Raw genomic sequence first — 14,713 nt, forward strand, 5'->3', positions numbered from 1 at the left:
CCCCGTCAGCCACTTCTTAATTTTTGTGCTGCTTTTCTGCTTTCAGAGATTTAGATTCAATCTTTATGATCCTGTTCCTCTACATGGACATAAATGTTTGTTCAAGAAAACCATGAGGGTTTGCAAATTCTTTCCTCAATCTTCCTGGCCTCTGATTCTCCTTGCAATAGATTAATTTTTATTTTCACAGGTGGTCACTGCTTCCCTATACTGCTGACAGTGCAGAAAATTATTACAGTGCAGAGGGGTGAGTGGAGACAGCGTGCCTTCAAATGGTGCACCATAGCTGCCTCAGCTGGAGGGCGTGTGTCAAATTTAGACTGTAAGCAGTTTGGGGACAAGGCTGACCTCGGGTTTGTGCCTTTTGCAGGGCCAGAGCATTGCTGGTGCCAAGCGCAGGGCTGTGGCTCAGCAAATGCCGGTCCCTTTCTCGTGCGGGGGCAGAGAGCTCCCGGCTCTACTGCGAGGGGGTGAGGACAGAGAGGGGCAGCGGCCGAAGCAGGAATGAGCTCTGGCCTCACCCAGTCATGGGCCCTCTACTGGGTCACACTCGTGGGAACGCCCCTGCCCTGACTCACTGGAGCAGGGAGCGGAGCCCCTCAGCGAGGGCAGGACGGGGGCGTGCCGCTGCGGCCAGGGCTGGCGGCAGTAGGGCTCGGAGCGCGGCCGTGCGGGGCAGGGGAGGGGTCAGCGGCGGCCCGCACCCCGCGCTGTGGTGGGCGGAGAGACTCAGTCCGGCTCGCCTCGCCGCCAGCCGGCACCGCGCCCGCGCCATGGCCCCCCGCTGGGAGCGACTCTTCGACTCCGTGGGACACTTCGGCAGGTAGCGGGACCGCTCCCGGGGAAACTGAGTCACCCCAGCGCGCTGCCGGGCGGGGCGGGGGGGCAGCAGCTGCCGGCCACCCCGCGAGGAGGAGCCTGGCGGCTCCCTGCCCGGCCACCCCTTCGGGACTGTCCGGCCGCACAACGCCGCTTCGCTCCTGCACTCCGCAGGCCACGGGCAGGTGCCGGGCGCAGCCACGTGCTCCCCACAGCGGCGCTGGCGCTGGGCCTGGCACGTGGTGGTGGTGGGGGGTTACTTCGCCCGGAGCCGCACCGCTTCCCAGACCCTCACCCTGACGCGCGTGGGGCCCCGGCTGCAGCACGACCGCCGTGGGCCGGGCCGGGCTTTGGCGCTGCGCTGCACTGCGGGGACAGCAGCCCGGGTCTGGCAGGTGGCGCTCGCCGAGGGCCCGAGCCAGTGCTGTAGCGCGGCGCCCGACGCGCGCGGCTTTGTGGCCGGGTTTGGACAAGACATTTATTTTCAGGGTAGTGCGGCGAGTTCGCCGCTTCCGAGCGGGTCGGGCCCAAGGCCCGCTCCTGAGTAAAGCGCCTTAGTACAGGTGTCTAAACTACAGTCCTCCCTGCGCTGCTCTGCTTCCCCCTAGGCGCTGAGAATTTAACCAGGAGGAAGCCACTTAATTGATCTTGCTCTGAATCAACGCAACGGCTGTATTTCTTTCCTTCAGTTACCTTAGCTCAGGACCTCTCGGGATAACCCCCAGATTAGGAGAGCTTAATACTACCTATTCACCCTCAGCTCTCCAAGTTTTCAAAAGGTCACAGTTGAAGAAACAAAGTCAAGGCTTTTATGGGTGTATTTTTGAAAAGAAATTGCATAACCCTTTCAAGTGGGTTTTCTTTATTATTGTTTTTAGGATTAACATAACTACCTAACTGGATTTTTAACCCAAAATGATCTTCATCTATTATGAAGTGGCTGCTTTAATGGAGTGTTTAATTAGTTTTGATTAATGCATAGTAGCACAGCTGACAGTGCTCTTTAGCAGATCATATAGCTTTCTCAGTCAACCTATTTTTATAAGGTCATATAAATCATTTTGTGTTATATATGATTTAAATAGTTCCTGCACAGTTAGATTCTGAGCAGTCCAAACATGACTGGTAAGTATCTCAGAACTTATTTGATTATTTTAAGTTCCATCACATGTAGTAAAAGATAGAGCTAGTGTTAATATTTTTAAAAAATCACTTGTGGTTTCTCTTCAGATCATATAAATATTTTCCTGTTAGTACTACTACTCTTAATTTTAATTCTTTACAAAATCCACTTCCGTGCCTACAGCCATTCAAATTTTGGTTCTGTTATGTGCATACATACAAGCTTTTAATATGAATAAATGAAAATTTCAAAATTTAATTTGAAACATTTCAGCAGTTTCTTAATATTTCTTATCTTTATGTTTCCCCATTTGACGCACTTATCTGAATTTTTATAAATGTACACTACTTCAGAGTGTGTTATCATGGAAAATTCAGGTCATGTCCCAGTCCAAAGTCATTTTGAAACAAAATCCATCATTAAGGTTGCAAAGAGATAATTTGTAATACTGATATTAGATAATTACAGTGATTAAAATAAATATTTGAAAGGAAATACAGGTTCTAATATTAAAGAAAAAGTTGCATCCTCACTGCTGTGTATATAAATCATAGTAGTGTGGGCTTGTTATCAGGGAAAGAACTGTGTACATCTGTGTTTGACTTGTGCCTAACACAATGATGCTGTCATCCTTAGTGAAGCTGTCTGGCAGTAACTGAAATAAAAATAAAAAAAAAATCTGCATTTCCTCCTTCTGATCTGTATGAGAAGGGGAAAAATAGGAGAATCTGAGACCGATGTTGTACAAGTGAATATTTTGTTGCTGGCAGTGTTCATGACTCATAAATTCAGGAAGGATGATTTAAAAGTTGCTCTCTAGCCTGCATACAGAGTGTGGAAACTGACTATTATTGGGAAGATAATTTATCAAAGAATATTGAATAGGGCCATGGTGTATTCTGGAATAAATATGGAGAGTAATATGAGATAGGTTTCAGTCTCTAATGTGAGCCACTAGTGGATGTGGTTTGCAGTTCACAAGTAGGTATGTAAAGTTTTACATGAGGTTATAGCAGGAGTTGTAGACTTATACTTAAAGTAGATGAGCATTTACCCTATTTATAGATTTCTCAGTGAAATATTTCTACACTTTCTGATGTACAGGTTTATGACCTGCAGTGATCTAAATTTCTGACTTAAAAATGCTTCATTTTTAAACCTGTTTCCAAATTTTCTAACTTCATTTTTTGTTTAATAGCTGGAATGCTCTATTAGCACTCTTAGCAATTAATAGTAGCATTGCTACCTTTACTTTATTTTAATTAAATGTTAGATTGATTTTCTTCACTTAAAAACTTTTTACGTTGGTGGTGAAAACTTTTGGTATGTTAGGCGCAGTTGTTACAACTTGGAACAAAGAGACACCGAATGCGAGAACTACTCCGGTGTTTATACATTCAGCAGAAGATTGTGGTGCTTATAAAAACTGCTTTGAACTAGATTCCTACCTTAGAGTTCTACAACATCCAGACCTCCATGTCTGTACTATTATATCTAAGCTTTTATATGCGTTCATTGCCCGAGCAGAAGCATCTGAGTTCCATGCACCATTGTTTCCTCTCCTTTCTACTTGTTGGGGCCTTATCTGTCCCCCAGCCATCCATTCTTTTCCAGACTCTCCCTCTCCTTTTTTCACTCAGCTCTCTTCCATGCTCTTCCTCCCATATCATATGTAGCTCTATATTCCTCTTATATGTCATAGCTCACAGTTCTTGTACCTGTATGCACCCTGAGTAAATTACTAGATTGGATCATCACTACATTTCACAGTCAGTTACCTTTCAGATTTTAAATTCTTAGCCATTTTGACTTTATTAGTTTATCTATAGGATAGGGTAGGCTTTCAGTTTCTGTAAGGCATGTACCTGTGTCATGGGAAGAGTCCTAGACCATTGTGAAAGTGAGATAAATTAACCAATCACCAACTTATTCTACAGCTAATTTGCATGCAACAATTTCATTGTACAGTCTAGTTAAGCAGGGTTGCATTCTTGGTATCCCCACGTAACTCAAATTTGTGCAAATCAGGGGAGATGGGAACTGGGCGGCGGTCCTGGAGCCCCTGGGCTTGCAGGAGCTGGGAAACTGAGCAGTACGTGGCTGGTCAGTTTCCTGAGTCCCGCCAGCATAAGGGAGCCAGGAACCAAGTGGCAGCTTCTGGAGCTGCCACTGGGGGCTGGGCTGGGAGCCCAGCTGCTTACCATCTGTGGGGTGGTGGGAGACCCCTGACCCCACCAACCGCAGTTCCTGCCCTTGGGGCTGTGGTCTGGACTCAGCGCCTGAGCCACGGGGCTGCGGAATCCACCCTGCCCTCCTTCCGGGGACCCCATGGCTGGGTCTGCTGTCTGGGCTCCAGTCCCCAGACGGCTCCCAGTGCGGGGCTGTGATGTCCCCCTGCCCCCCCCCAGCTGGGGATCCTGTGGCTGCCAGTGCCTAGACAGCTTCCAGCTGTGGCCCCTGCCCTCCCCTGCAGCGGTGGCTGAGGCTGCACTGGTGGAGTTGCTCCAGCAGCAGCAGCCCTTTAACAGGGTGGGGGCAGATTCCCCTGTGGAGAGGGGAAGAGATCTGGGGGAGCACTTGGCTCCACCATCTCAGGCTCACCAGCTGCCGTGGTGGGGAATCTCCTCGACGGGGGGATCTCCTCTCCCTCACCACGACGGCGGCTGGGGCTGAGCTGTACTCCACCAGCTCTCTTCTTCCTTCATGTGGAGATCCCCCACCCCAATCACGTAAATAGGAGATATGCGCATATTGAATGCACTTTTCTCGGGGGATCATTGTATAAAGGAGACTGCACAAATGGTGAATTACTTAGCCAAAATGTTGCAGTTCAACAACACAACCGGCTAACAAAACCACTCCTGTATGACAACACAACCAGCAAACAAAACAACCCCCGATGTACACAGCTTCTTAACATAATGCACTTCCCTCATTTGTTGCCTGTACAAATCTACACAGGTCTCCCAGCACAACCCCTCAACTCAGGGCAGTTACCCACTCATCACAACCATCTTACATAACTAACCCAAACACCCACAGTCCCCCTCTGCAGCACACATCCCTCATTCACTAACTTCATAAATTAACAGAGGTCTCCCCAGCATACCACTCCAATCCTCGCTCATACTTACATAAAACCAAATCCCTCGGTCATTGCTAAATTCAGTCAGGATTGGAATTTGTGGTCCATTTCCATCCCTTTTTTAAAAGTTTTTAGCCATTTCAATTGTTTTTTAAATCTATGTGACTTTATAAATTACACCTGTGCAACAGTACTGGCTTTCAACTTTTTGTATTTTAGTAATAATTAAATATTCTGTAAACACAGTTTGTGCTTTCAAACACAGTAAGCCCTTTAAGTTTCTGTTTAACCTTGGATTATAATTACTTGAACCATAGCAGAGGACTGTGCACTTGATAATGGTCTTCAAATGACTGTACTCACAGACTTCAAAGCCAGAAAGCGCCATCATGATCATCTAATCTGACCTCCTGGAAATTGCAGGCCACAGAACTTCACCCACTGACTCCTGAGTGACCGCTTCAAATCTTGATTTAAAGCTTTCAAGTTATAGAAAATCCGTCATTTACTTTACTTTAAACCAGCAAGTGACCCGGACTCCAGAGGAAGTCACCCCTCCCTCCAAAAAACCCCCAAAGGTCTCAGCTAATATGCTAACTGGAGAAAAAAATCTTTCTTGATCCCAAATATGGATTAATTAGGCAGCATGTCAGCAAGACCCTCCAGCCAGACTCCTTGGCAAGAATTCTTTGTAGGAACTGTGTGCTCTCCCCATCCAGTGTCCCATCTTTGACCATGGAAGATATTTGCTTAAATTCGTCATAAACAGGCCATATGCCAGGTTAGGCAATCTCATCGTATCACTGTCTCCATAAACTTAAAGGTCAGTCTTAAAAAGAAGTTGCAGGAGGTGTTGGCCCTTACTACTCCTTTAGGGTGGCTGCTATTGAACTTTACTTCTCTGATGGTCAGAAATCTTTGTCTAATTTCAAACCTAAACATATTGATCACCAGTTTATGTCTGTTTGTTCTTATGCCAGCCTTAGACCTTATCTTAAATAACTCCTCTCCCTCCCTGATGTCGGCTCTCAAAAATTACATCAGAAGGATAATCAGATCTCTTGTCATCCTTTATGATGTTAGGTTAAATAAGCCAAGCTCATTGAGTCTCCTCTGTAATGTAGGTTCTCCGTTTCTCCAGTCATCCAAGTGGCCCTTGTTTGCACTTGTTCTAGTTTGAAATTATCTTTCTTCCACATGGGATAACAGAATTTCACACAATATTCCAAACGAGGTGTCAGCAGTGCCTTTTGTAGTGGGAATAATCTCCTGTCTCTGCTGAAAATATTGTGGCTGATAAGTTCTAGGATTGCATTAGCCTTTTTTCACATCAGTAGCTCATAGTCATCTTGTGATGAACCAACATACCTAGGTCTTTCTCCTTCTTGGTTGCTTCTAAAGAACACATCCCCAGCCTATAACAAAAATTCATGTTGTTATCACATGACACTACTAAATTTCATCCCATTTCTATTATTCCAATTTTCAGTTTCATCCAGATCTTAGTGTATGATATTGTAGTCCTCCTCTGTATTGGCAATAACTCATAACTCTGTGTCAGCTGCAAATTTCAATAGTACTCTGACACATTTTTGTGCAAAGATAATTAATGGAAATGTAAGATTGGTCTCAAGTGCAATCCTTGAGGAACTTCACTAGTAGCCTCTTTCTAGTCTGGTAATCCTTTTGTCAGCATGACTTCTTATAGTCTCCTCTTTAACTGGTTCCTTATCCACCTTTTGATCCTTGTACTAATCTCCATTTCCTCAAATTCCACCAATAATTTCCATGTGGAACTGTGTGAGATGCAGTTTCATGTGCCAGTTCCTTTAATATTCTTGGATGGAGATTATCCAGGTCCCCTGATTTGGTCCCATTGAAGTGTTTTGCATGTGGTTTCCATTTGGATGTAATAATTTCTACTTCCATATCTTCCTCCATATGAGTCACCCTGCCACTGCTTCTAAGCTCCTCATTACCCTTATTAAAAACTTAAGCAAAGTATTCATCAAAGTGTTAGTTGAGGGTTATCTTTCATCCCCCTCCTCAGTTTTTAATTGTCTTACTTCTTCTTTTTTTTATTTATGTGAGGAAATAATCTTTTCCTGTAGGTTTTAATTTGCTTTGCAAGGCCCAACTCTGTTTGCTTTTGTCAGTTCCCACTTTTCCCCATATTTTCTGATGCCACTAGGCAGCTTTCCTTGTTTAACCACCTCTTCTTTCATTTCTTGTAGGCCTTCTGCTTTCTCATAATAATTTGTTTTCAATGCTTGTTCATTCAGTTAGGTCTGCAACCTTTCCTTACAAGCATTTTCCCCCTTCCTTGGGATATAGGCTCCAGTTTTTCCAAGCTTCTTCTACATTCAGATCTTTGAGTTCTTCAGATCAATCTGCTTTCTTGACTAAGGCCTTTTATTCTTTAGGTTTGCCCGGTTGAAACAGAGGGCTCTAGTTGCAAACCTGTTTTTGTTTAGCCTTCTGTTTAAACTGAATTAACTTAATGATAACTCAAATCATGGTTGCTCTTTAGAACCAGTTCTTACATGAGGCCTTCACTGCTTACCAATACTGGGGCAGAGGCTTGGATGCAAGGGGGTGCAGGTGCTGGTTTTGGGCCAGTGTGTTCAGACTCTGGGGGAGGCTCTGGACTCGCCCTGGGGTTGGTGTGCCAGAGGGGTTCAGGGTGCAGGAGTAGCTCATAGTGGAGCAGTATGTATGGGGTTCAAGCTCTGGGAGGGAGTGTGGGTGTGGAGGGAAGTTTTGGGGTTGGAGTGCAGGAAGGGTTCAGGACTGGTGCAGAGATTTGGGATGCAGGTCTCTTCTGGACATCACTTATCTCAGACAACTCCCAGGCACTGGAGCAATGGAGCTAAGGCAAGTTCACCCTCACCCTGGCTCTGTACCATTTCCAAAAGTGACTGATGTGCAGCAACAGCTTCTGGGGAGGAGGAGCAGGTGGCTTCCTGCCACTGCCCACAGCCACCACCCTCCTCAACTCCCACTGGCCACAGTTCCCTGTTCCTGGCCAAAGGGAGCTATAGGACTGGTGCCTGCAGGCAAGGGTAGTCTGTGGAGACCCCTGTATCACCTCCACTAGCGACTGTAGCAACATGGTGGCTGCTTCTGGGGCGGTGAAGGGCCAGGGCAGTGGGGAGCATGACTTAGCCCTGCTGCATGGCCAGCCTTTTAGCTGCTAATCTCCCAGTTTGGCTGCAGGAGCCACCAGAAGATGGAGCCCAATTCCAGGATACTCCCTGCTGGTGTTCCTGCTTTTATTTCTCGTTTATGTGCAGAATGAATTTTCTTATATATTTTTGTTACCGAGGTGATGTGCACGACCAATAAAAACCAAAAGCCGAGAGAGAGAGAGAGTGTGTGTGTGTGTGTGTGTGTGTGTGTGTGTAAAGTACCATAGGGATAATTAATTAGGCTGGACCAGGACAGGTTAGACATTTTAGAACTCACTGCTCAATTAATTAAATGTGACCATAAGAGAGAAATAAACATAATGAAATGTGCAGACCTGTCAAAAACCTGCCATAACACTTTGAAAGAAGTAAAAGAAGTAGCAACAACAACACACATGTTTTGGGTCAGGAAACGTGTGAGAGTGACAGAGACACACAATGTGTGTAATGGAGATGTACATTGCCCCTTTAAATATGCTGAACACATTCAGACATAGAAGCAACTACCAGCAAACATTCTTAATTTCTTTGTGTATCTCACCACTATTATTCTAGACTACCTAATAGCACCTACCCTTCAATATTGGTGTGTGAGTTATGACTACCATTCCATGTTTCAGTTGTCTCTATAATATCTGATTTCACTACATGCACCAGTAGTTCTTGTTCCTTCATTCTGTTACACAGGCTTCTTGTGTCAGTGTACAGACGTAGTTATTTCCACTTGGTTTCATGCAGGTTCCTTGGATAATTAGGTAATCATTTTATTGCCATCATCACCTAGCTCACTGTTACTCTCAGTGGTACTGGCTCTTTCTTTCCTTTTGTTGTTCATTCACCTACTCTCTATGGTTCCTTTCTCCCTTGCTGTACTCCTTTTACTTGATTTTCTTTCCACTCAATATGAGAATCAGGTATGAAGATGATATGAGCATCTCCCACTCATTTCCCCCAAATTCTTTTAATCAGTTATGTTGACTTTCATCCCAGAAATCTGTTTTCCTGTCTATTCAGGTAGAGACTATCCCACTAGAACGGTCAGCTGTCTGCGAATGTCTCCCAATGGTTGAAAATTCCAAAGCCCTCCTTATAGCACTGTTGCCTGAGCCATTTGCTGACCACCGTAATCTTGTCTTGTCTTTGTTCATCTCCTGGAGGGACAGTACAATCCCACTGAAGCTCACCTGAGCCTCCATTTTTTAAAATTATCTTTCCCAGCCTGGCATAGTTTTTGTTAATGCATTCCCAGGAGAATCTAGCAATATCATTTATTCCCTCATGAAGGACAATGAGTGGATATTTTTCCTCCTCCTGTTAGGATCTTGTTCAACCTCATGTCCACATCCTGTATCTTATGTTGTTTTAGTTTATTAAGCAAATTGCTGTGCAGTAGCAAGTGAAACACTTTACAGAAGTTTAATTATATTGTATCAACACTTTTGCTTTAATCAAACTTCATATTTTTATGAGCTCACTAGTTTGACAAGATCTGTGTTCTGCAAATCCATGTTGATTTGTATTAAATACATTGCCCTCCTTTTAATTCTTTACTAGTGAGTTCCCATGTTGGACACACCATTATCTTGCCTGAGATTGATGGCAAACCTATATGTGCCTGGGTCATCCCACTTACCCTTTTTAAAAATTGGCACAGTAAATTTCTGTTCTTCAAGACTTGTTAAAAAAACCAGTATTTATTGTCCAGGCCATAGATTTTGCAGGTTGAGTTCCTTTGCTTCCCTTATCAGCTTTCTACAAGTTGTAACTTCTAGCTTCTGATTTGTATTCATGACTATCAACTTTCCTTTTTTCTATTTGTTATATGTTGTGATTTTTTTTTTATAGCTGCTTTCACTTTCCCTCTAAAGCAGGCTACTTTTTCAACCATTACTGTCACCTTTCTTGATTGTGGAATTGTAGATTTTGGTCATCTAGTAAAGTGTTCTTAAATAATTCCCAGTTATTAGTCACATTTTGCTGATTAATTTTTTTCTCCCATTTGCTATTGCTCATAATTGTTTTCAGCTTTGTGAAATTGGCTCTGTAAAGTATTTAATTCTGTTGCTGTTAATTGTTACGATTCTGAACTTTATTCTACTTTCATGTTGTAAGTGCGATGAAGTCATAAACACACTTATGCCTAAGCAACCGTTCATTTTTATGTCTGTGATCAGTTCTTTTTTATCTGTTAAGATCTAATAATAGCGCTTGAATAGGAGACACAGCAGTGCTAAATACAGAGGTAATATAACCTTCTTATTCCTACTTGATATTTCCATTAATATAGCCAAGGATCACATTAGCCCTGTTCACTGCAGCATTATTCTGGCTTTGTCTGAGTCATTGTTTTCCAGGTTAGCCCCTGGCATTCTGTAAGTAAGGTCTACATTCTTTATTCCTCAAAGTATGACTCTTCATTTGGCTGTATCAAAACACATTTTTTTTTTTTGCACTCAGCTCATCAAGTAATCGAGGTCACTCTGTAGCATTCGTGTCAGTCTTCATTATTTACCACTCTGGCAATATTTATGTCATTTGTGAATTTCACCCGTGATGATGGTATGTTTTCATGCCGGTCAGTGATAAAAATTTTAAATAGTGTAGGGCTGTGGGCTGCATTTCACAGACTGGTAAGAATTTGTAAGAATTTGTGATTTTTACCAAGCCTAAAAGATGTTCAGATTCCTGGGTTATTGGTCATGCACAACAGTCACTTGGAGGGAGGGAGCCTGGGGGGAATGGCTGTCCCTGCAGAATTGTTTGCTGTTTGTAATGGGTATGATATGTTGCAACTACAACATGGAGCATGATGCAAATATATAAGCATGATGGATTATATTTTGTGCTCTATCTTAAAGATGAGAAGAATGCCATTTCCCTCAACATTTTTACCTGTTAGTATCAAGAGTTTAGTATTTTGTCTTCTGATTTGCAGGTGTTACTCTTGTTTAATTATATAGAGTTTTAGAGAATACCATCGCTACATTTCTCTCTGACGGCTTGTTTCAAAGTTTCTAGAAAACAAGTATCTCAAATCAGTGCCTATCTATGAGTACTACAGGTTGGACCTCTCTAATCCTGAACTCTCGTCTGGCAACATCCATCATCCAGCATGATTTTAGTTAGCTGAACGACCACTTATCATGGGTCCCCATCATGACCTCTCCCTTTGCCCCTCACCCATCCCTGACCCCTGCCCAATAAAGACGTAAGTGGGCGTGGTGCTGAAATAACTGTTTTATGGAACCAAAGAAAAACGAGTACAAAAGGAACAGTGTAATAAAAACTGTTTACAAGCAATGCAGTGCAGTGAACTATTTACAGTGGAGGGAGTTGGGGGCATAAGAACTTGGATGTGGGGCTTGGGACAGAGGGTGTGGGGGGCCTCAGAAATGAAGGTGGTGGGGGCTGTAAACCTGAGGGGGAATGGGACCCCGAGTGGCATCAGCCTTGGGATCCTCTCCTGCCGTGGGTTTGGGGCCCCTGATGGGACTGGGTTGGGGCTGGGACTGGGACTGGGGGAGGCATGGAGGGGTGGGGCTGTGGCAGGGACTGGGTGGGCATGGGAAGCCAGTGGCACCTGGGGGGCAGTGGTGGCGGGCATGGCCTGAGCCACTCTAGCAGATCCAGGGCGACCTGCAGTATGGCTGATGGGGGCGGGGTGGGGAGGCAGGGGGGCAGCAGCTGCAGGGGGGCCATCATGTCCCTCCAGACACCAGTGGCAGCATCAAAGCAGGACATGAGTTGGTCCCAGGCCTGCGACCTCCGTTCCCTGTCATCCTACACCTGCTGCTCCATGACGTTGGTCATTCTCCAGAGGGCAGCATTGTGGTCCATCTGGAGGTCCTCCCAGATGTGGCAATGGCTCCTCTGGCTGCGGGTTCACCCTGGCGGTGGGGCAGGACTGGCCTGCTCTGAGGGTGAGGTGGGGCTGGCCTGGCTCTCGGATGGTGTAGGTGCAGCTGTAAGGAAGACGAGGAGGAGAGATGGTGAGTCATTCATGCAGTGCAGCTCCTAGGGCTCTGTCCCCCCCCATGAGCAGCAACCAACACCCCCCCACCCCCCGGCCAAGGGACTTGGATGTCCTGGGAGCAAAGCCATGTGTGGCCTGTACAACGTGCCCTGCCACATGGGGACTCCATGGTGGCTCTGGGACTGGGCTGACCACAGGGCCTTCCCCCCAGCATGACTGGCTAGTGGCCACGGGGGTGTCCAGCCATAGAGGGGTCCCCTCATGGGTGGCAGGTGAGCTGGTAGCAGCCTGGCCATTCCCAGCACCCCATCCCCCCACACACACCTGCAGCTAACAGCACTGCCTATGGGAGTGGGTGCTGCCTCTTGCCTGCAGGCGTGCCTGCCTGCTGGGCGCTGCGCTCCTCGGTGTGTCGGGGGTCAGGCTGTTGCCCTTGTGGCTAGCCTGCTGCCAACCATGGCAGGTGCCGTCAGCCCCCTCTGCCTCCAGGGCCTGGGGTTTGTCCCGCCTCCTGTAAGGCTGGTAGCAGTCTGGCCCCTGTGTCTGGGGGGCTGGCTTCTGGGTCCAGGTCCACTACCTTGCACGTTTCCACATGCTGGGACCCCAGTGTAAGGACCCTCCCGAGCTGGCCATGCAACACTCGCAGCACACGCTGTCGGCACCCACCTCTCAGGCCCAGCACCAACAAAGCCCGGGAGGTGGCCTGTTTGGTGGGGACTGGCACCAGTGTGCTACTATCCTCCTACACTGTGCTGGCTCTGGCTCCGGTGGGATTTGGAGCTCGGCGGCCTCTTCCTCCTGCTGGTGGTGCTCCGGCTGCAGTGTTAGGGTTTCCAGGGCTGTGTCCAGTCTGTGGTTTGGGGATGATGTGACACCCTTCCTGCGCAGCGTGGAGTGGAGCTCTGTGTAATAGGGCAGGTGGTGGGTCCTGCCTTGGAGCACTGGGCATCATCTCAGGCCCGGGCATAATTCTGGTGAAGCTTCTTCATCTTCACTTGGACCCGATCCAGGGATCGGCGGCGGGGGGTTGCCCGGTTTTGCCAGGGAGGTGGCCATCTGGGCATAGACATGGGCATTGCAGTGCTCCGCCATGAGGTCTTGCAGTATCTCCTCCTCCCCCTGCACAGGTCCAAGAGAGCCCACCTCTTGCTGCCCCAGGGGGGCTCCTGGGACCCCTCTCACTGGTCCCTCTAGGCCCCACAGGGGATGCAGGGTGCCTGCTGCTTGGCCATCTGCGAGGCTCTGAGCTGTTGTGTCACTGTGAGGGCGTGGGGGGACTGCCTCCTGTAGCCCTGCTGCTTCCATGTTCTTAGCTACCTGCCACAGGATTTCCCAGGCTCCCTGTGGCTTTAAGAAGGGCCAGAGGCAGAAACCATACAGCACTGATTGCTATGGGTAGGGTGTCCCCCAGGACACATGCACAGTGTCCTAGAGGACTTTTCTGTTGACAGAAGGCCTTCCCAGAATGTCCAGACTCATCTTTTATTGACATATCCCTGTCAACAGAGGTGTTCTTCCAAGTGCTGTGTTCTGTTGACTTACTGTCAACAGAACACACTTGGTAATTTGGACGCTCCCCAGTTTTGTCGACAAAACATGAGTTTTTTCAACAAAACCCTCCAGTGTAGACCTAGCCAATCTGTAGCATGCTACCACCACACCATTACTCAACAAGGAAAAACCAAGAGTTTTCTTTAGTCCAATTTCCCTTTTGAATATATGAATTAAAAATGATGCCAATGCATTGCCAATAAATTTGTAAACTATAGTTAAACAACTGATAATCTCTGGTACAGAATATTCAAACTGTCTACAGTGCACATTAAATCACATCCTGTCAGCCTGGAGAAACAAAAATTTGCTCCTTGTGGCCTTTTCGGAGGTGTTTTGAATTATATTGATTTGGCATTGTATATACAATCTGCTGGTGAAAGGGAATGGAAAACGTGGAATTGGGATCTGTTCCAAAATTTAAACATAATGATAGAAAATAGTGTTACCAAAAATATTATCACTATTGCATTTTCCATGCAAGCAATAACCCTAGAAATAGATAATACAGAAGTGAGAAATGCTGAAACATAAATGATTGTGAAAATATTGCTCTTGTGGGTAGTGGATGTTGGAAATGGAGTATTGATTGTTCCAATTAATTTCAAAACAAACAGAAGAACTTTATATCTGTATGGTTTCCTTTATTAAATTACATGAGAAATATCCTGAGGAGATGTTATCTATCAGCGAAAGAAGTAGACAAATTAACAATTTGAGATTAAATGGCTGATTACTACTCTACCTTTGTGAAGTATAAGAGTCCTTTGGGGTTTCTTGCGTATTAGTGGTGTAAGATATAAAATTATTTCATCAATGATTTTCAAGTTGATAAAGTGCTTGTTAGATATTTAATGTGTGCCATTGAATATTTGACTTTTGGTTTTATGTTTGATAATTGTTCCCATTTTTATTTTGCATTTAGCTTTAACAGTTACAGAGCAGGTGAGTTGATAAATAGGCTTGGGGATTCA

At 45.8% G+C, this 14,713-nt stretch overlaps 1 protein-coding gene across 1 annotated transcript in view; it reads left to right on the forward strand.

Annotated features, from left to right (window-relative positions):
- Nucleotides 1-570: 570 nt before the first annotated feature.
- The window catches only part of SLC22A16 (solute carrier family 22 member 16), a 49,111-nt gene continuing 34,968 nt past the window's right edge, over nucleotides 571-14,713 (forward strand). The window contains exon 1 of the mRNA XM_074990747.1: nucleotides 571-823. Coding sequence (XP_074846848.1) covers nucleotides 774-823 — 50 coding nt within the window. The 5' untranslated portion in view covers nucleotides 571-773. The remainder of the gene's footprint in view (nucleotides 824-14,713) is intronic.

The sequence above is a fragment of the Carettochelys insculpta genome, chromosome 3 (assembly GCF_033958435.1).
Source record: "Carettochelys insculpta isolate YL-2023 chromosome 3, ASM3395843v1, whole genome shotgun sequence".
NCBI classification, from domain to species: domain Eukaryota; kingdom Metazoa; phylum Chordata; order Testudines; family Carettochelyidae; genus Carettochelys; species Carettochelys insculpta.